This window comes from Podarcis gaigeae (assembly GCF_964106915.1).
Source record: "Podarcis gaigeae genome assembly, chromosome: 17".
Classification (NCBI taxonomy): Eukaryota; Metazoa; Chordata; class Lepidosauria; order Squamata; family Lacertidae; genus Podarcis; species Podarcis gaigeae.
The window spans coordinates 7,789,689-7,812,269 of record NC_139694.1 but is presented as its reverse complement, the minus strand read 5'-3'; the positions used below and the strand labels follow the sequence as shown (position 1 = coordinate 7,812,269).

General features: G+C 42.0%; 1 protein-coding gene across 4 annotated transcripts; it reads right to left on the bottom strand.

Moving 5' to 3' along the window:
- XPA (XPA, DNA damage recognition and repair factor) lies at positions 1 to 14,309 on the bottom strand. Of its 4 annotated transcripts, none has more exons than XM_083719685.1 (7): positions 14,291 to 14,309; positions 7,543 to 7,703; positions 6,037 to 6,147; positions 5,085 to 5,190; positions 2,793 to 2,958; positions 1,107 to 1,224; positions 1 to 369 (listed from the first exon to the last, which is right to left on the bottom strand). In XM_083719685.1, coding segments are annotated over exons 1-7 (813 nt in total). In that variant the 5' UTR covers positions 14,293 to 14,309; the 3' UTR covers positions 1 to 220. The 4 variants fall into 4 exon arrangements, with proteins under 4 accessions (XP_083575811.1, XP_083575810.1, XP_083575808.1 ...); XM_083719684.1 differs by lacking the exon at positions 14,291 to 14,309 and adding an exon at positions 9,895 to 9,961; XM_083719682.1 differs by lacking the exon at positions 14,291 to 14,309 and adding an exon at positions 9,834 to 9,957.
- Positions 14,310 to 22,581: the final 8,272 nt, after the last annotated feature.

Genomic DNA, 22,581 nt, shown 5'->3' with positions numbered 1-22,581 from the left:
TTGTTTTCATTTATTTTATTTTATTAGCAGTGATACACAATACAATTCAATACTCACATGATTCAGCAGGCTGCACAGTTCTCCCATGAATTCAGATTTTTAACATTGCATTTCAATTGTGGATGAGGAAGGCTGCGTGTAAAAAAAGTCGCTGAGCACTTAGTTCGTTGGATTAAAAAATATTACAAAAGGTACATTTTAATGTAACACTAAGAACATACTACATTTTTTCATATGTTAATTCATGACCACACGTCGTGCAGGTTTTCTTGAATAGGTCTTCATCTATCATTTCTTCATCTCCGTAGTCATGTTGATGAACGCTTGTATCTTTTTTCCATACGCTACTCCTTACAGCTCGGCGCAGTTCTAATACAAAACAAAGAAGAAAATTATTCAAGGCAGACCAGAAGCCCCCACGTTTTTCTTTGGTGTCCTGGAGATGGCTCCAGCTTTCAACCACGATCCCTGATTTGTATATTGTAGTCCAGGATTTGTAAGAGCAGGAAAACTGCAGAAGTCTTCCCAACATTGGAAGTTCCAAAACAATTATACCAAACTGAAATATTTCAGAGGACCAAACTACAGAGAAACTATCCCATAGATGGGACTAACTCCCTCCCCCCACCATAGGTAAAAAGGTAAAGGACCCCTGGACTTAAAGTGGCTGGGGTATGGTCTCATCTTGCTTTCAGGCCGAGGGAGCTGGCATTTGTCCACAGATAGCTTTCCGGATCATATGGCCAGCAGGACTAAACAGCTTCTGGCTCAACGGGACACTGTGATGGGAACCAGAGCGCACGGAAACGCTGTTTACCTTTCCGCCACAGCGGTACCTATTTATCTACTTCCACTGGTGTGCTTTCAAACTGCTAGGTTGGCAGGAGCTGGGACAGGGCAATGGGAGCTCACTTCGTTGCGGGGATTCAAACTGCCGACCTTCTGATCAGCAAGCCCAAGAGGCTCAGTGGATTAGATGACAGCGCCACCCGCGTTGTACAAGTACCCAGTAAGCCGTTCAGTGTGCTAGAAGATGAAGACACCTGTTGTTTAACTGGTAGGTTTGTGGGCTGGGGTAGTCAAGAGAACGCTCAATTCACACTCACCTTTAACTTTCTTATCAAACTTCTTTTGTTTCATCTTCTCTCTGTTGTCTTGTCTGCTTTCCTTCGCTTCTTCTAACGCTTCTTCGCTACCCCAGATTTCAAGAGAGCGCTTGATCACCTGCAGAATAAGATATTTGAACAAACAAAAAACCGGTCTCAGAGTTGTTGTTTTTTTAAAAAAAAATTATTTATAAAATTTTCAAATTTAACAATAAAAAAAAACACATTCCATTTGAATTATACATCCAATTCTAATCTTTCCACTTTCAGACTTCCTTCAGTCTATCTGGAAATTTTCATGTTTTCACAGTTATTCACATTTCTTACATCTATATTGTTTGTTTTTTTTAACCAAATTAATCTTAACAATTATTATAAAACAATATTTCTTTCCATTATTATCACAGAGCTTCTTGAAAACCTACAAACGTTAATTGACCTTCACAAATATTCTTAATATACTCTGTAAATTTATTCCAGTCCTTGGTAAATCTCTGGTCTCGCCGGTTCCGAGTTCTCCCCGTTAGCTTGTCTAATTCTGCGTATAAGAATAAGACATTTGAACAAACAAAAAACCGGTCTCGGAGTTTTATCTCCATTTGCAGCACACTGTGGTCTACGCCCAGAGGCCTCAAGTGTAGGCCTCAAGCCTGCATGGATCTGTTCCAAGGGAATTCCTCTAGTTCACTATAAAAATGGGACACAAAACTATGCAGATACCCACCTCATTCATTTTATTCATGTTGGTACAGAAGTAGTGTGAGATTTAATAAACTAGATACATAACCTGTATCCAGCAAAGGCATTTATAACAATGCTGCCCTTCTGAATTAACGTATAGAAGGGATTCCTGCATGTAAAGGGAGGGATGTTGAGGAATGTACATAAGTGTTCAGAATAGGTAAAGGGACCAGAGACCATTAGGTCCAGTCGTGGACGACTCGGGTTCCAGCGCTCATCTTGCTTTACTGGCCGAGGGAGCTGGCATACAGCTTCCGTGTCATGTGGCCAGCATGACTAAGCCACTTCTGGTGAACCAGAGCAGCGCATGGAAACGCCATTTACCTTCCCGCCGGAGTGGTACCTATTTATCTACTTGCACTTTGAGGTGCTTTCGAACTGCTAGGTGGGCAGGAGCAGGGACGAGCAACGGGAGCTCACCCCGTCGCGGGGATTCGAACCGCCGACCTTCTGATCGGCAAGCCCAAGGCTCTGTGGTTTAACCCACAGTGTTCAGAATAGGGCTTGGCGATAGCAGCTTTTCAACATCGTGATGTATCACCAGCCAAACACTGTGATGTTGAAAAGTGAAGTGAGGAACGAGCTGTGTTGGGCCCAGTCCCGCAAGGCGCTGGGGTGAAACTGCCTCAGCTCCTTGGCAGGAGAATTGGCAATTTCACTCCAGTGAGCCAATGCATTTTGTTCCTCCACACTCCCTCTGCCCCCAGTGCCTGGGCACTAAGGGAAAAACAAGCTGAATTAGCTCCAGCGCCTCACAGCTTGTTCTTCCCTCAGTTTGAGGACCAGAGCGTGAGGGCAGACTCACCTGGCGGTGTGTTGTGGGTGAAACCACCACTGCTCTGTCACCGCCAGGTACCCAATTAACTTTTGTCTTCACTACTGCAAATAAAAACTGGGTGTTTTTTTATAGAGAGAGATCACACATCATTGAAGAAAGCTCAGTACCTGTAGCTTTAAGTAAAGTTTCATGTCACCCCATCGCGGATTATGAGGGTTTTTCTTCAGGATAAATCTTAGCACCGGTTCTCTCTTGTCTAAATCGCAGTCTTTCAGAAGATATTCTTGCTTGGCTTCACTCCTTGTTATGAGTTTATGCTTTTCTTCAACATCTCTGAAACAAGGTCCCATTCAGTGAAACTAAGACCGTTATTATGTATGAGTTGCTATTTTCTGAGCTGTAAAGCAGTCCGTCAGCAATCTCATATGGGAAGGTGCGTTACACAGAGTTAGTCCCCCGGTCCACGAGATCTTTATTGCTTACATTGACTAGAAGCGGTTCCCCTGCTCAGCCAGGAAATGGTGGGGCAGGAACCCAAGACCTTCTGAGAGCAAAAAGTGGTCTCTCTCACTGAGCCATGGCCCTCTCCCATCGGTCCTATGCATAAACACATGCAAGTAAATCCTACTACAGTGGTACCTCGGGTTACATACACTTCAGGTTACATACGCTTCAGGTTACAGACTCCACTAACCCAGAAATATTGCTTCAGGTTAAGAACTTTGCTTCAGGATGAGAACAGAAATCGTGCTCCGGCGGCGCGGCAGCAGCAGGAGGCCCCAGTAGCTAAAGTGGTGCTTCAGGTTAAGAACAGTTTCAGGTTAAGTACGGACCTCCGGAACGAATTAAGTACTTAACCCGAGGTACCACTGTGTTTTAATGTGGCTCATTGTCTTAAGTGTGCCTAGAATTGCAGCCCACAAAACTTAAGCCAGCCATGAATTGCATCTCATGGTTAAAAGGCATTCCCGGTTCTAGTTGCTCAGTAACTGCACCGAAGCAGCAATGATCCAGGCAAAGTTCAGCAATTTTGGACACAATCCTAATCCCACTTATTAGGGTATGGGCGGGGTATAAGTAATAAATTATTATTATTATTATTATTATTATTATTATTATTATTATTAATTACAGTGGTACTTTGGTTTAAGAACAGCTTAGTTTGTGAACAACATGGATTAAGAACGCCGCAAATCCGGAAGTAGGTGTTTTGGTTTGTGAACGGTGCCTTGGAATAAGAACATGTTCTGCTTCCTGTTGAGTGTGTTCGATTTGTAAATGGATTCCCCCGCTGCTATGGGAAAGCATGCCTTGGTTTAAGAATGTTTTGGTTTAAGAACGGACTTCCGGAACAGATTACGTTCATAAACCAAGGTACCACTGTATTATTATTATTATGGTCTTCACTGGGCATAGCGTGTATTCCATCCAAGTAAACATACATAATATTGGGCTACATTCAAATACCATTTCATTCCACGCAAGACTTGAGCATGTGCTTCACAGGGCTATCCTGTACACGCCTTTACAACAGACAGCTCATGTTAGCGTGAAAATTCAGGTGCCCTTTTGCTCAGCTGAAACATACGACCTTTAACAAACTTCATCATACTTTGCTGAAATGAAGTTTATCAAAGAACATTTATATTGAAACAAGAATAATTTTTACAACACAAAACTACGCACAGAAAATATGAAATATTGAGGGCATTGAGCCACTGCCCAAGCTGTGGCTCCACGGGCACAAAATATTTCCATGTGCGCAATGGAGTTTCCACTTTCTGTCCCCTCTAGCTGTTCTGTGCACTCTCCAAATCAGCTCCAGAGAGTTGGAGGATCCAGCAGGTCTCCAGCTTTTAGGGGACTACACTTCCCATCATCCTTGACCACTGGCCCTGCTAGCTAGGGATGATGGGAGTTGTAGTCCAAAGACAGCTGGAGACTCAAGTTTGGGAAAACCTGCTCTAGAGCAGTTTTGTGGGGAGAATGAGAGAAAAGGTGAGTGCCGCTTTGCCAGTAATAATAATAATAATAATACTTGCACCCTGCCCATCTGACTGGGTTCCCCAGCCACGCTGGGTAGCTTACAACAGAATACAAAACAACACAGTGAAACATCAGACATTAGAAGCTTTCCAATACAAGGCTGCCTTCAGATGTCTTCTAAAGGTTGCATAGTAACTTATCTCCTTGACACCTGAAGGGTGTTCCACAGGGCGGGCGCCACCACCAAGAAGGCCCTCTGCCTGGTTCCCTGTAGCTTTGCTCCTCGCAATTAGGGAACCACCAGATGGATCTCAGTACTGGATCTCAGTGTCCGGGCTGAATGATGGGGGTGGAGATGCTCCTTCAGGTACACAGGGCTAAAGCCATTCAGGGTGCTAAAGGTCAGTAGAATCCTGCTGGCCACAGCATTGCATACAAACCATTATTTCCCCCTTTCCTTATTTGCTATATACCTGCAATTATCGCATGTTGCTAGATCAAAGTGGTTCATGAGGTAGGAATCCATGAATTCTTTACCACATTCTTCACAAATAATGTAATCAAATTCTAACACAGGCCCTGTTTAAAAAAAAGAATAAACAACAACAGGGCATAAGCTGTTAAAGTGCATTCAAGATAGCAAAAATATATTTTTTAATTTTAAATTTATTTATTGATATTTATTCAGAGCTACACAAAAAATACCCATTACAAAGCATCTTTTCATAATGTACTGATACAAAACAGCTACTTAGTCTAAAAAAGAACAAAGGCAGAAAGGAGAAAAGACAAGAAAAAGGAAAACCTGAAGAGAGAGAGAGAGAGAGAGAGAGAGAGAGAGAGAGAGAGAGAAAGAAAGAAAGAAGAATAAAAGGGCTTCTGACTCTCTGTCCTGCAGCTAAATATAGTATTTATGCATGCAGCCTTCATATTCCTTTTAACATTCTTTACATTCCCAGCCCTGTGAGACCAGACTGTTAGATAATTATGAACTGATGCACAATACAGTGGTACCTCGGGTTAAGTACTTAATTTGTTCTGGAGGTCCGTTCTTAAACTGAAACTGTTCTTAACCCGAGGTACCACTTTAGGTAATGGGGCCTCCCGCTGCCGCCGCACGATTTCTGTTCTCAACCTGAAGCAAAGATCTTAACCCAAGGTACTACTTCTGGGTTAACAGAGTCTGTAACCTGAGGCGTCTGTAACCTGAAGCGTCTGTAACCCAAGGTACCACTGTAATGTTCATCAGGTCTTTTAGAAGAACACATTGCAATGTGTGTTTGTACCAGCCTTTCAGACAAATATTTTTATGTCTCTGCAAGCAAGGAATTTCTCTTTTGGTTCAGTTCCCATTTTCCCCTACCATGGCACCTTCCACTAACTAAGCATAACCAACAGCAGCCGTTTCCTCACTGCCATATTTACCAGGGAGATGCACAACTTTCTCTGCTTTGTTTTCCTCTTCCTCCTCCTCTTCAAGAAAGAATCCTCCCCCGGTATCGATTATCTTTGGAGGTGCTTTCACTTTGGAACTGCCTGCAGAGACAAACAACAAAAATAAACTTTGCAATCAGTACCTGACACTAATGTAATAAAGTATATTGGTAGGTGAGGCAGCCATGTCTAACCTTGCTCAAATGGTAAGAAGCAGCCCACAAGCCAAAAAAAAGGAGTATCTATTGAAATCCAATACATTATTATTGCATTGCTTTAATATCCTATTATATCCTATATTTCATCCAAGGTGGCATACTTGGTTCTCCCTCTGTCCATATTATCCTGACAACAACCCTGTGAGGTAGGTCAGGCTGAGGGTTGGTCACTGACCCAAGGCCAAGCTTCAAGGTCATTTGGGGTTTGAATCCTGGTCTCCTGGATCAGGATTTCCCAAACTTGGGTATTCAACAGGTTGTTGGTTTTTTTGGACTACAGCTCCCATCATCCATAGCTAGCAGGACCAGTAGTCAGGGATGATGGGAATTGTAGTCCAAAGACCTATCCTAGATCCTAGTCTGACAATACCACACTGGCTCTCTATACATTTAAGAGATCCCCATTCACTTTTAAGAAGGCGGAGGATCAGATTGCTAGAACTAACGAGGAAGATGGGCCAGAGGTCTCTGAAAGGTCTCCTTTTAAGTGGATTTGGGTCGTCGACATCAAGGATCACCCCAGGTATTTTCTATCCCTGGACCATAACTCCAAAGCTGGTGGCAACCACCTAAGATTTCTGCTTTGTAGAATTACAGATTGAAGGCTTTCCCTTCTTGCCTGAATGTTTTTAAGGAACACTATATTAGCCTCCTTCAGGAGCTCACAGACTTCAGCACCACATAGCCACAAAGGAAACCCACAACTTCCCATCGTAATGTGCCTTTTACTTTCCTGTATACTTTTGCTAGCCATATGCACGACAGGGCGGTTCATAAAAAACTTTTTTTTTTTAAATGCCTGCTCCAAAGGCCTGAAATTTAAATAAAATAGCTGTTTACTTGGCCGTTTTCCTATGTCGTGAAGGCTGAAATTTCAATTCAGTGGAGCAGAGTCAAGATATTAACTGATATGCATGAAATTTCAGATCTAGCTATATAATCCCTAGTGTAGTAAGATAAGACCTTTGGAGCAGGCTTTTTTTTTTACTTAAAGTTTTTTACGAACTGCCCTAAATTGCACAACTGGCTCAGACTACAGAAGCTTCAGAGGCAAGCCCAACATCGAAAAGCATGAGAATTTGCTCTTTGGTCACAACATCAACCCTCCACTGCGGGTGGGGTGGGGTTTGACTAGATGAGCTTTGGGAGTCCCTTCCCATTCCAAAATTCTAAGATTTCCCTCTTCCCTATCCACATGCCTCTCTTACCAGCTGGAGGCTAACCTGCACAAGCTACCTGGACCTGTCCATCGTGTATTACATTGCAGTGCCAAGCAAACCTTCGCCGGTAGGAGGGTAGGGCCTGGTCGCCAGCCTTGCTTGCCTCAGCATCAGTGCCCGCTGGCGATTCCGCTCTATCTTTGCCCTCATTGCGGCAGAGAGTGCGGGTTTCTCCCCTTCAGGAGTAGAAGATTCCATGGCCGGATTCAGAGACGGAAACCTAGAAAGGTTAAATTGAAATAAGAATGATTTTTCTATCAAAAGTGGTGCTGGAACTCACCATGAACTTCGTCTCTTTTTAATTTTTATTTTTTTTCAATTTCTACATTTCATTAGTTTTACAGTCAATTTAACATTTCAAAATTTGACTTCCTCCTCTTTCTGCAGTTCCTTAAAACCATTTTTTAAATATCTTCTCCATATCCATTTAGCTTGCTCGTTTAATAATCTAAAGTAAATATATACTCTTATAAAACTGAAAGTTATTATATTAATCCTGCTAATTTTCTGTGTTTACAATTTATCTGTAAATATTCAATAAACTATTTCCATTCTTTTATAAAAGGTTCATTATCTTGATTTCTTATTTGTTCAGTAAGTTTCGCCATTTCTGCATAACCCATAAGCTTTTGTATCCATTCCCTTCTTCTCTTATAATGGCAATGGCGCCCACTTGAGAGGTGCAGGAACAGAATTGCAGCAAGTTCCAGCTGTAAAAACAGCCCCGATGATAATAATGATAAGGAAGGAGGTGGAATCATAAAAGTAGCTAAAAGGATTGCTAGCTACCAACCAGGGGAATAGGCAGCAGGTGTTGGTCCCATAATTCTGGACCATCTGCCAACTTCATGTGTCTGGTAAAGTCCTCAATGCCTCATGCACCAATAAATTTCCTAAGTAAGTAAAGTAAAGGGACCCCTGACCATTAAGTCCAGTCGTGGCCGACTCTGGGGTTGTGGCGCTCATCTCGCTTTATTGGCCGAGGGAGCCGGCGTACAGCTTCCGGGTCATGTGGCCAGCATGACTAAGCCGCTTCTGGCGAACCAGAGCAGCGCATGGAAATGCCGTTTACCTTCCCACAGGAGCGGTACCTATTTATCTACTTGCACCGGTGTGCTTTCGAACTGCTAGGTTGGCAGGAGCAGGGACCGAACAACAGGAGCTCACCCCGTTGCGGGGATTCGAACCGCCGACCTTCTGATCGGCAAGTCCTAGGCTCTGTGGTTTAACCTACAGCGCCACCCGCGTCCCTAAAAAATTTCCTAGTCACCAACAATACAGTTCTATGCATAGCTACGTACTTCTGAAACTGAATTCAGTGCAGGGTAGATAAAAACCAATGATTTTTTAAAAACTGATTTTTTAAAATTGAAATTGGATTTTAAAAATAAAATGCTTTTGGTGGAAAATATTTTTCTAAAGATAGCTTTCTATTTAAGTTACATTATAGTACAGGAAATAAGGATTTGTTTTAAGTTTTTCAGGTTTGCTGAAAATCAGTCTAAGTTTTTTTTTTTAATGTTTAACCACATCAGTTAACAAACATGGATACATATGCTAGAACGTTATTGTATTAGTGAAATAAATTGTTTAAATTGTTATTAAGGAAATGATTATTTTTCTCCTTCCAATAAAGTACAGCAGAAAAGTTGTCCATATATAAGCAGTTAACTTACTATACCTCACAATAATTTCATAATTATCTGTCTATGTATTTCTAACAGTATAACCAAATCAGTCGTTTTTGTTATAACTGTAAAAACTACTCTGAAAAGTTATTGTTCCAAAAATGAAGCCTTCATCTGGTTGTAAATATTAAGATTATACCGGCAGGAATGCCTTTCTGTAAAAAAATAAAATGATTTCAAATCAAGTCTTACTGACTAGTGATTTAAATCGTCATTTAAATCGATTTGCTTTAAATCAAATCCACCCTGATTCTGTGGGACTTTCAGGTAGAAGTGGGTGTGAGATTGCACCTTGAAACGAGACCTTTCCTAGCATTTGTTCTAACAGGCAGATCTGAAAGCAAATGCTTGTTTTGCGCTTACCAAACCGGTAGATCATCATTTTATTCGTATAATTCAGGCCATGCTCAAAGCAGCTTTCGGCACGGGGGAAAAAAATTACTCAATTACAAAAGCAAAGCAGTCACAAACAATAAGCAGAACGCATCGAAAAGTCCACAAAATGGAGCAACTGCCACGTAATAAGTAGTTAAAAGAAATAAAGGCACAAAATATTAATATCAAATAAAAGAATGAGTTAAAAAATAAAATAAAATAAAAGCATGAGATTTTTAATTTTTTTTTTAAAAAAGATGCAAAATATGAATAGCAGCAGAAACAACCACAAAACCCAACAAACAATACTCCAGCCCCGATCAAGCTCCAGGGGAAAGGCGGACTTGCCTCTGCCAGCCGCTTTCAGCCCTTCTGCAAAAGTGAGAGGCGCCCAAGACATCGACAGGACCCGGAAAAAGGAACCTTACCTGCCCACACAAGGCTTGGCTTCTTGAAGCCGTGTGCGCATGCTCCTGGAGGGAAGCCGTTCCTTTAGAAGCGCTCGGCTACTTCCGTGACTATAGAAGTACGAAAGTATAGAGGCGGCCGCCCATAGAGACGACACTTCCTCGTTCCTACTCAGAGGCCTGTTTTGTGTGTGGTTTTTTTTTTTTTTTTTAATGCAAAAGACGCCTGCTTCTTGGGAGAAAAGCAATGACAAACCTAGACAGCATCTTAAAAAGCAGAGACACCACTTTGCCAACAAAGGTCCGTATAGTAAAAGCTATGGTTTTCCCAGTAGTGATGTATGAAAGTGAGAGCTGGACCATAAAGAAGGCTGATCGCCGAAGAATTGATGCTTTTGAATTCTGGTGCTGGAGGAGACTCTTGAGAGTCCCATGGACTGCAAGACGATCAAACCTCTCCGTTCTTAAGGAAATCAGCCCTGAGTGCTCACTGGAAGGACAGATCCTGAAGCTGAGGCTCCAATACTCTGGCCACCTCATGAGAAGAGAAGACTCCCTGGAAAAGACCCTGATGTTGGGAAAGATGGAGGGCACAAGGAGAAGGGGACGACAGAGGACGAGATGGCTGGACAGTGTTCTTGAAGCTACCAGCATGAGTTTGACCAAACTGCGGGAGGCAGTGGAAGACAGGAGTGCCTGGCGTGCTCTGGTCCATGGGGTCATGAAGAGTCGGACACGACTAAACGACTAAACAACAACACTTTGAGGCAGAAATGAGAGCCGTATCAATCAAGAGCAGACTGTGGCTCCGCCTCCAATAAAAGGTGGTGCGGCAGTAAAAACTACTAGCACTTTTTGCAAAGCATGGTTTCAGATTGGATGGAGGGGTCGGACTAGATCAAGCATAGGCAAACTCGGCCCTCCAGATGTTTTGAGACTACAATTCCCATCATCCATGACCACTGGTCCTGTTAGCTAGGAATGATGGGAATTGTAGTCCCAAAACATCTGGAGGGCCGAGTTTGCCTATGTCTGGACTAGATGATCCTTCCCTTGGGATCCCTTCCAAGTCAACAATGCTATGATTCTATGCAACATGGTCCATAGGTTGGATGGCCACCTTACAGTGCTGGATTTATGTATATGCTAAACAAGCTATAGCTTAGGGCCCCACTCTCTTGGGGGCCCCCAAAAAAAGTTAAAGGAAAAAAACCTGGATGTACATTTCCAAAATATAAGATAAAAAAACCCAAATAAAATAAAACCTACATACAGCAACGGCATTTTGCGTTGTTTAGGCTCCCGTGATGTAAATAATGGGCCCCACCTGCTAGCCTGCTCCCTAAAATATCACTGGTTTGCTCATTTCTATACACAGTGGTACCTCGGGTTACAGACGCTTCAGGTTACAGACTCTGCTAACCCAGAAATAGTACCTCGGGTTAAGAACTTTGCTTCTGGATGAGAACAGAAATCGCGCGGCGGCAGCAGGAGGCCCCATTAGCTAAAGTGGTACCTCAGGTTAAGAACAGTTTCAGGTTAAGAATGGACCTCCAGAACGAATTAAGTTCTTAACCCGAGGTACCACTGTATAGGATGCCTACATTCTGTGTGTGCAAATGGTGTTAGATACCTATTAGGTCCATAAATTATCATATAGCATATATTCAACACAAAAAACAGCGACAATTTGTTGTTGACAAAGGACAGCTGGACATATAAAGGGTCCCCTTACCTTCAGTAGCTTAGAGCAAGGAAGGTAAAACAAATGTGTGGCACTCATGACAACTGACAGCAGAGTGCGCTAAAAGCATTGTGGATTTGTACATCAGTTTTCATACAAATGTAGAATTGATGGTATAATAGCCTTAAACTGCAACCCTGTGCCCATTTAGTTGGGAGTAAGTTTCACTGAGTTCTTGTTTGACCTGACGTGAGGAGAGAGGAAACACACTGTTTGACTAAACTGGAAGTTGAGAGTACTGAATTCAAAAGGTCCAAACAGAGGGATTCAAATGCAATGGGTCATAAGATCAGTACAGTATTCTAATACATGAATGCTTGTAATCAGACAATGTTACTCATGGACCTTAATGGTGATCATATACTAACAAGCAGTTCAGTGTGAACTGAAATAATCCAGATTTTTAATGAAAACTCATTTATCCCCATTCAACATAATGGCATTGCTTTCTGGCTTCCAGAAAGGTAATTTGGAAATTAGTCTAATTGATGTCAATGGAACATGTTTTCAACTACAGTTTTTGGGTTCAGAGTGCAAATTGCCTTAAAAGTCCCAGCATCACCAATATGTGGATTAAGTTATTTTGGAATTAATTATGTAATTACATAATGTGTCATGTTTTTATATACATTGGAAGCCACCCAGAGTGGCTGGGGCAACCTGGTCAGATGGGCAAGGTACTACTACTACTCCTCCTCGTACTATTACTACTACTAATAATAATAACTTGGCCTGCCATACAGGGTTTCAGTAATTATTAGTCAGATTTTATGTGCCATTTGCACAGAGAAAACATTTTAAAATTTCTGTGAAAGTGTGGAGGGGAGGTAAAAAAAATTAAATTAATAACAACAGCAGTTCAGAATTGGCATCTGGCAGAATTTTGAGTGGTTCTACTCATCAGAGTTATATAGCATGGATTCTGCAGGATCTGTACTGATCATTTTACAAGATATTAGCAGAAAGTTTGGTGAATGGTCACAGAAATTGGACAGCGAGGAATTTCCGAACATACAATCAACATCAGAAACCCACGAAATGCTCACAATTGTGTATAGAGATGAAGTTGTAACTCGAAGGACAGTGTATGAGTGTTTTAAGTGTTTCCGTGAAGGGGGGCAAACCACTGAAGATGACCCTCAGTCTGGCAGACCATTGACGAGCAGAACGGCGGCAAATGACGACAGAGTTCGTGAGTTATTGATGCGGGATTGGTGTTTGTCCATCTGAAGGATGGCGAAAGAATTGCATATTCCACATGAAATTGTTCCTAAGGTTACTGAGTTGTCCCACCCTCCATATTCTCCCAATCTGGCCCCACCGGATTTCTTTCTTTTCCAAAACTGAAATATGCACTGAAAGGGCACAGATTTTCCAACATTTCACACATCCAAGCTGCTGCTGTGATGAGGGAACTGAAAGCAGTACAAAAAGAGGACTTCTCCAGAAGTTTTCAACAGTTCTATGAACATTGTCAATGCTGCATTGTATCAGAGGTGGCCTACTTTGAAGACCTGTAAGATATGTGTGTTCAAATATTTCTCGCTGTCCGATTTCTGTGACCATTCACCGAACATTCTGGTCACACCTTGTATGCACTTGAGCCCAATTCATTGTTAACTTACAAAGCCCTAAGTGACTTAGGAACCAAATACTTGAAATAGCATCTCTTCCTATAGCAGCCTGCCCACATATATAAAGATCTGCAGGGGAAGCCCTTCTTGATGTCCTGCCAGTGTGTGAAGACATGAGATAGGGCTTTCTCTGTGGTGGCACCTAATTTATCGAACTCCTTTCCTTTGGAGGTACAATTGGGACCACTGTCAATTTGGTGCCAGTTGAAGCCGTACCTTTTCACCTGGGATTTTGGAAGAAGTTGATTTGACCTGGCCAGCTATAGATTGATAGAGGTCTGTTTTCTGGTATTGCTAAGATGACTTACTTTTAGTTATTGCTTTCATGTTATTTTATGGAAAGTTATTGTTTTAAGGCTGCCCTGTGATCACAGTTGATGAAGGATGGCTTAGAAATTGAATTAATAAGATAAATAAACGGTGCCTATTCCAATATATTTTGGTTTTGCTTGCCACCTGGTGGGAAGGCTCATTTTGTAGTCTTTCTGCTGTCTTTCTGCTTCATTTATCATCTCCCACCTATTGTCTGTGAACTTGGCTGATAGATGGGCAATTAAGGAAGCACGTCAAGTGTTGAAAGCTCCTGCCCCAGAACTGAAAAGCTGAGGTATGTGAGTAAAACTGAAGTGTAAATATTCAAGGGCAAAAAAACTGGCACTCTTCCCTGACAGGCAACCTTAATGCAAGTTTGTTATTTTTGTTATTATCACAGGAGACGACAGGAGGACATGGCAGGATGTGAACATGCCTTGTGTCTTTTTTTTTTAAAGAAAAAAACACCACTGTGTGGCTTGTCATTATTATTACTGTTATTCAACAGGGTTTTACATCCCAGCGTAATCACTTTCCAGTAGATCAGGGGAGGTGCTTCGACATCTCTGGACAAGAAAGTGGCAGGAGGTTGAGTCAGGTAAAAGCTGGGATTCACTTGTACCGGTCCCTCCCTCTCCATCACACACATGAACCCTCTCGTCAGTGCTTGCTGTTCTGCCACCAAAGTACTCAGCACGCTCTCGTTGTCAGCTGGTAATCCGGGAAGTAAGAAAGCTGTGATTTTCTAGTCGAATCACTGCTGCCAAAGATTGCCTTTCAGTCTCCCTAGACCAAAACTCTTTGGGCATTGTGACAAAATGCCACACAGATACTGAGATGCAGGCATTCCAGCATTTGAACTGCTAAAAAAAAACAGCAACTCCACTCCACGCTTTATCTATATCCCAAGGTCTAGGAGCTGACATCCACAGGATCTTGGCCTTCTCCCTGACATGATGTATGAGTAGACCAGGCACACATCCGCAGTGGGAGGTTTTGTGTTATTGATTTTTAGCAAGAGAGATCATTTAGACATTTGGTCCCCTCTTGCAGTTGGCCATGGTACAGTCCAGCAGAGACACCCAGACCGATGGAACACAGCAACTCTTCGCAAGATCAGGACCAAGGGCATAAGCCATTTCTCTCTGTTTTTAGTGGCATCAAACATCATAATGAATGCTGCGGCTTCTAATCAATTCCAGGCTTTATTTCTCAGAGTATTCTGTATGAATGAAATCTTTAGATTTCCAAATGAGCTTATACTTTAAGCTCATTTCTTTCGGAAATCACATATGTATACCACAATGGCAGTTCCATGTGGGAATGTTCAGGGTGGCAGGAGAGGATATATTGTTTATTAATATCCTTCCTAACTTCCTTTACTTAGCAGAGTGCATTCCCCTTTACACAGCAGAAAACTAGTTGCAAATTCGTGTGAGTGTCTTAAGACAAATGCAATTCAGTCTGGCTTGTCCAGATTGAAATGGGTTCTAATACTTTCCTGGCCCGCCCACTAGTCACATGCAAGCAAGGATGCTCCAGACCAGGAGGAACAGGAAGTTTTAACTGGCTGGACCAAACATTCCTTTGCATGTCCACTCTAGCAAAACAAGGAATGTTGTATTTGACTGCTCCCAGTGGATTACATCCCATATTCCAAAAGGAAACTTTTGGAAGGTAGCTCTGAGTTGAGCAGAAGCTTTCCTTCTTCCTTCCTTCCTTCCTTCCTTCCTTCCTTCCTTCCTTCCTTCCTTCCTTCCTCCTTTCCTGAGGAACTGATCAAGTTGGAACACAAGTTTTCAGTTTGTGAGTTGGGATGTGGTCTACAGTGAAGTATGTCAACTGCATCACCTCCCATTCCTTTTCTTTACGGTGTTCTTAAAGAAAGAAAAGTTGGGGAGAGACAAGCAAATGCAGTGGCAAAAATCTTAAAAGTGGGTACTATGTACAAGTTTTGATAAAAGACAAGCCCCAAGTCTGAATAAGCTAAAGACTATTCATAGAATCATAGTTGGAATGGTGGAAGGAACCCTGAACATCATCTAGTCCAAACCCCTGCAATGCAGGAATATGCAGTTGGATTGAAGCTACAACCTTGGCATCAGACCACGTTCTAACCAACTCAGCTATCCATCAGCACAGAACTATCTTGCTGCTCTTTGCAAGGGATGAGGAATTTCTGCTGCTCCAGATGTTGCTGTACTACAACTGGAGGACCAGAGATTTCCACACCCCTTGGAAGCAAGAAGAGTTACCGTCGATTGAAGAATGGAGGATGAAGTTAATGGACTATGCAGAATTATATAAACTAACAGGAAGGATTCAAAACCGGCGAGACCAGAAATTCACGGAAGACTGGAGTAAATTTACGGACTATTTGAAAAGTAATGGTGAAGAACAGATGACGTTTGTAGGGTTGCAAGAAGTTTTGTGAGGAGTATTATTAGAAGTATTATAAAAATGGACAAGGGGGAGGATGATTAGTTAAGAGATGTAAAGGCAATATAAAGTTAAGAAATGCATAAGAAGTGGTTAAAATGGTGGATCATCAGAGGTGCTGATGGAAGTCCAAAAAGATTGTATAAGTGATAAGCTTTGTGATACATTTTATAATTTATATGTCAAAATTAATAAAAAAATATTATATTAAAAAAAGAGATTTCAGCACCCTTGCTCTTAGCAGACAAGAATACACTTAACTTCTTTAATTAATATAAACATAAAATTAGGGGATAGCAATGCAGTGGTATCAACAGAACAGCGGATCAACAGAACCACGCTGATAATGTATGGGCTAAGCCAATAAGACCAGGAGGGAGGTCTTACAGAAACTGAGAAAAGCGACAGGCCATATTATCTGCTAACATCTTTTGGGCCTCTCCAACATATCAACACCGTCATGTGCAAAACACTGACTAGCAGTTTGTGGATTTGCTGAAGTGTGGCCTTTGTTTGCAATTCTGAAGAGTACAGCTGTGGGCTAACTTCAGAAAATAAATTAGTAGCTGGCTAATCTTACCCCATTCATGTACTCCTTGGAAAAATGCCCCTCCCCTAATCTTGATGTAGGGTTTTGGTGGGTTTTTTTTTTTTTTTTTGTCAACAGCATGAATAAGCAGAAAACTGAACTTTGCCACCAGTACAGGAATCTATTGTTTTATGAATGACAGATTGAAAGGAACATGAAAAAACAGCAGCCCAGAGGCTGTCAGTTGTGTGAAAGCATTCCTCCATTTGACTCTGGGTGGTCCTCTCAGAGACTGCCATGATTTCAACGCACTTCATCACAAAAGAGGGTGCAGCATGTGTGTACAAAAGGAGAAACATTTAATTACATGACTTTGAAAAGCTAGGTTATTGACTACATGATTGGTCTGCAAGTTGTATGCATTTGATTGCAGAACTTTTATTTTAAACAAAATCAATTCAGCACATGTGGAAAACAAAAGAGCACGATCGCAATAATTATATCAGTGAAGTGACTAATAACTTGACAGGCTGTGTTTACTTTACCCTGTTGGTCCTGGCATTTGCTCATCCCTTGTTATACTTAACTCTTCCAATCCTATACTGCTCAGTAATTTGTCACTATTATCTTTTCCTTCCTTCCTCTACCCCTTTTTTGTCCTCCATTATTGAAATGTAGAATGCAAGCTTCTGGGGGCAGATAATTTCTCTCCCCCCCTTTTGCTTAAACGCTACTTATGATACAATATAAACAACAACAATTTTAAAGCATTTTCCCCAAATGACAGAAGCATCACTTCTTTTCTGGATTTACTTCAGTTTACTCTGACACCAAAAGAGATCCGTGCATGTATTTTCCAAATCTCACAGCAAAATGCTACCCTCTATGCAAGAGAAATACAGAGGTACCTCAGTTTTTTACCGTAATCCATTCCGGAAGACCATTCAAGTTCTGAAATGTTCAAAAACTGAAAACTCAATAGCCAACAGCTAGGCTTGCACTCAACAGAAACTGCCTGGCATTGTTCGACTTCCGAGGCGTGTTTGAATACCAAAGCATTTAGTTCTGGGTTTATAGCGTTCGAAAACCAAAATGTTCATTAATGGAGACTTTCGAAAGCCAAGGTACCATTGTAGTCCAATTCCTATAGTCTCTCAGTGTCTTGCTCTTCCCTTTGCTTGATAGTCAAGGGGATTACAGATGGGAGTGTGCTTTTCTTTTTTAAAACAAGAACACTCATGCTTTTATTTTATATTTCTGTAACATAAAAAAATTCAAATTAAAAACACAGAGTACAATTATGACTGTGGACCATTCAAAATGAAGTTATTTAAATTACAGATTTTGCTACATTTTCTTGGTTCCTTTCTCTTTAGGAAGGACATTTTAGGTGTTACTTTGAATCAGTACTCTCCATAGCTTGACATGAGATGCTGGAGACAGTTCTTGTTAACATACAGGTGCTTCAAAAACAGCAAAACTGTCGCATCCGGCCCTGTCTTTTAGGACTCTGTTGTATTGCTACAGAGTCTGCATCCCATATTACCGGTATCTCAAACCAGCCATGCCAAGAAAACTTGAGCATGCTGCTGCCACGAGAAGATACAACACCAAGTCTGTGAACAATCTTAATTTCCTCAAGCCTTCCCATCGATAACAAAACAGCGTGGTTAGGGACTCCGCTTTTGTGAGTGTCGCCTCAGATTTTTTTAGTGTCCATCTGCTGTACCATGAGCTACACTTCTTCCCTCTCTCCTGTGGAATGACATCACTGCCCCAGTATTAGCAGAGGAAAAGGGGCGCGGGTGGCATTGTGGTCTAAACCACTGAGCCTTTTGAGCTTGGCGATCAGAAGGTTGGCGGTTCGAACCCCTGCGATGGGGTGAGAGCCTGTTGCTTTGTCCCAGCTCCTGCCAACCTAGCAATTTGAAAGCACACCAGTGCAAGGAGATAAGTAGGTGCCACTGTGGCGGGAAGGTAAACAGCGTTTCCGTGCGCTCTGGTTTCCGTCATGGTGTTCTGTCATGCCAGAAGCAGTTTAGTCATGCTGGCCACATGACCCAGAAAGCTGTCTGTGGGCAAACACCAGCTCCCTCGGCCTGAAAGTGAGATGAGCATCGCAACTCCATAGTCGCCTTTGACTGGACTTAACTGTCCAGGGATCCTTTACTTTTTTTTTAACCTATTAGCAGAGGGAAAGAGATTGATGCTGCACCTGAGGATCTGAAAAAGTTGGCATAACCTCCAACATTTCTCTGGTGAAAACAGGGACATCCTTTTTAACAACAACAACAACAACGTATTATTTATACCTCATTTATACCCCCGTCACTCTGGGCAGCTTCCAACATCTATAAAAGCATAATAAAACATTAAACATTTAAAAAATCCCTATACAGGGCTGCCTTCAGATGTCTTCTAAAGGTTGCATAGTTACTTATCTCCTTGGCTCGGGGGTCGCATAATTCCATAGCCCCAACATTTTTTTCTGATAAAAATAGGGATGTCCTAAGGAAAACCAGGACATTCTGGGATCAAATCAGAAACTGGGATGGCTTCTGTAAATCTGGGGCTGTCCCTGGAAAATAAGGACACTTATGTGATAGTCTTTACTTGGACTTTGTTATTTTAATGCATGTGCAACTGCTCATTCTACGTGCCTATTTTATAGTTTTGTTTTTCATCTTTTAAAATTTGCCCATTGTTATAATTGAGATCTCTGTTTTTTATCTACCTTATAAAATGAAATAATAATAATAATAATAATAATAATAATAATAATAATAATAAGCAACCTGCTGCACAAGGCCTCTCCATTCTGATGGGCAAGTTCACTGTGGCCGCATTCAAAACAAGGATTCCGTTTTTCAAGGCCCACTTCAGTGCTTCTCACAGTCGACTGATGTGCCCCAGAGCAAAGTTTGGGAATCACTGTGTGACATTAATCTGCCTGTCTGCTTCAAGTCATTTGTGAGTCTTTGCAGCTGGATCAAGTGAAAGCCCAGAAATAATAAGCCGCTTGCCTCGTTTGTAAAGCAAGAGCTGCGCTTGGAGCCAGCCTAATTTTGATAATGTATCCCTAACCCATCTCAGAAGGCTCAGACCCTGATCCAACATGACTCTTTCAGTGAAAGAATAAGGAATGCTAGAACCTACAATAAAAAAACCCAACAACCAGGAGGAGGAGTAAAGGAACCTGTCTATCTATTTATGTCATGCGGAGCTTTATCTTAATAACCAAATAGAAGGATAGAGCTGACTAAAGCCAGATCAGAGGACATGATGTATTCTGAATTGACTGCTAATGACAACAGAAGCTTTTCCTGTTCCCCTCTGTGTGGCTTTCAAACCAGAGGCAAGGAAAAGCAACCCTAGAAGTTCAGTGCCAACCTTTTATGGAGGACTTGAATAGAAAATATGGTCTATTACTATTGTGTTACTGTTGTCAGGCATTCCTGTTTCAATCACTACCTCATTCCCTCCAACATTTTTCTGTTGAAAATAAGGACGGCAAGAAGAAGAAGAAGAAGAAGAAGAAGAAGAAGAAGAAGAAGAAGAAGAAGAAGAAGAAGAAGAAGAATGGTGCCTCACCCATCTGACTGTGTTGCTCCATTACCCCAGCTGCTCTGGGTGGCTTCCAACATATGTAAAAACATAATAAACATTTAACAAAAACCACCTTTCCTATACAGGGCTGTCTTCTAAAGGTTGTATAGTTACTTATCTCTTTGGTTTCCGGGAATATGTACAGAGAAGAGAGTTCAGTTTCTCCTCTCTGCAAAAGAAGCATCTTATGCCAAATGGTGCCCATTTTTGTGGTATGTCCACCATACACCCTGGATTCACAAATTGTTATAAGATTTTGCTGAACTACTAAGTGAAAATAACAGCAGCTTGAGGGTTTTGTGACTCTCTTCTCCAGAGATGGTCAATGTTCCCATGCCAGCTGAGGCTTACGGGAACTGAAGGTCAATAACAAAGGAAAGGGTACCATTTTGGCTTTGCCTCAGGTGCTGTGCATCCTAACGACAATGGTTGTGTTGGATTGTTTTCATTCATTTTTCCAGGTTACAATGGAGGAGAATACATAAAAATAAATATATTAAAAATTAGCATACTACTACTACTACTACTACTAATTTATTATTTATACCCCACCCATCTGGTTAGGTTTCCCCAGTCACTCTGGGCAGCTTCCAACAAAATATTAAAATACAATAGTTTATTAAACGTTAAAAGCTTCCCTAAACAGGGCTGCCTTCAGATGTCTTCTAAAAGTCCGATAGTTGTTTATTTCTTTGACAACTGGCGGGAGGGCATTCCACAGGGCGGGCGCCACTACCGAGAAGGCCCTCTGCCTGGTTCCCTGTAACTTGGCTTCTTGCAGAGAGGGCACCGCCAGAAGGCCCTCGGCGCTGGATCTCAGTGTCCGGGCAGAACAATGTGGGTGGAGATGCTCCTTCAGGTATACTGGACTGAGGCTGTTTAGGGCTTTAAAGGTCAGCACCAACACTTTGAATTGTGCTTGGAAACATACTGGGAGCCAGTATAGATCTTTCAAGATCGGTGTTATGTGGTCTCGGCAGCCGCTCCCAGTCACCAGTCTAGCTGCTGCATTCTGGATTAATTGCAGTTTCCAGGTCACCTTCAAAGGTAATCCCATATAGTGCGCATTGCAGTAGTCCAAGAGGGAGATAACCAGAGCATGCACCACTCTGGCAAGACAGTCTGCGGGCAGGTAGGGTCTCAGCCTGTGTACCAGATGGAGCTGGTAGACAGCTGCCCTGGACACAGAATTGACCTGTGCCTCCAAAATGACTCCCAGGCTGTGCACCTGGTCCTTCAGAGGCACAGTTACCCCATTCAGGACCAGGGAGTCCTCCAGCATAATTTAACATGCAAAGGGAGGCAACCTTCCTGATCTTCAGAGCCCAGAACGCAATGAGTCATAACTCTAGAAGCCAGTGTTATACCACCCAGGACGTTAGGCAAAGTGAAGTGCACATCCTTTGGCCAAAAGAAAATTAAAAGTTTCCTTTTGTGTTACACGGTGAAAATGTATTGATGTGAATGAGACATAACAAGCCCTCTGTTGGCTTGGCCCAGAGACCCATCAAATCCACGATTCTTTTCCCAGTTGTGGGCCCGCTGGATATTTTTGCAAAGCTTAAACACCAGGCCGGATGGAAACATCCGCTGTTACTTCAAGGTATACTGCCCTTGAATATGGGACCTCCATTTGGCTCTCCAAGCCTCCATGAATTGGTCCGATTCAGTTTTGATGCTATCTAATGCTATCTATCCCTTGTGGCCGTGAAATCTGTAATTATGAGTTGTGTGGAGAACGGCTTTCTTTTTGCTCTCTTTTATCTGAACCTAGTGCTGACACATTTAATTAGGTGGTCCCAACTCTGTGTACTATGGGTAAGGGAGAAATGTGTCTGCTCTTTCTACATCATTCAAGATTTTGAACATTGCCCTACATTTCCCCCCTTACTGTGCAATCTTAGGTACAGTGGCACCTTGTTTCTCAAACACCTTGGTACTCAAACAACTTGAAACTCAAACACTGCAAAACCAGAAGTAAGTGTTCCAGTTTGCGAACTTTTTTCAGAAGCTGAACATGCTCCGTTTTGAGTGTTACGCTGAGGTCTGTCTGTTTTTGCTATTTATTTTGCGTTTTTGTTTTTATGGCTCTTTTTGTTTTGTTTTTGTGATTGTGTGGAACCCAGTTCAGCTACTGACTGATTGTGTGACTGCAGTACATTGTTTATTGCTTTCATTTTATGGATCAATGGTCTTGTTAGAGAGTAAAATTCATGTTAAATTGCTGTTTTGGGGGTTGTTTTTAAAAGTCTGGATTAATCCGTTTTGCATTACTTTCTGTGGGAAAGCGCACCTTGGTTTTGGAACGCTTTGGTTTTGGAACGGACTTCCGGAACAGATTAAGTTTGAGAACCAAGGTGCCAC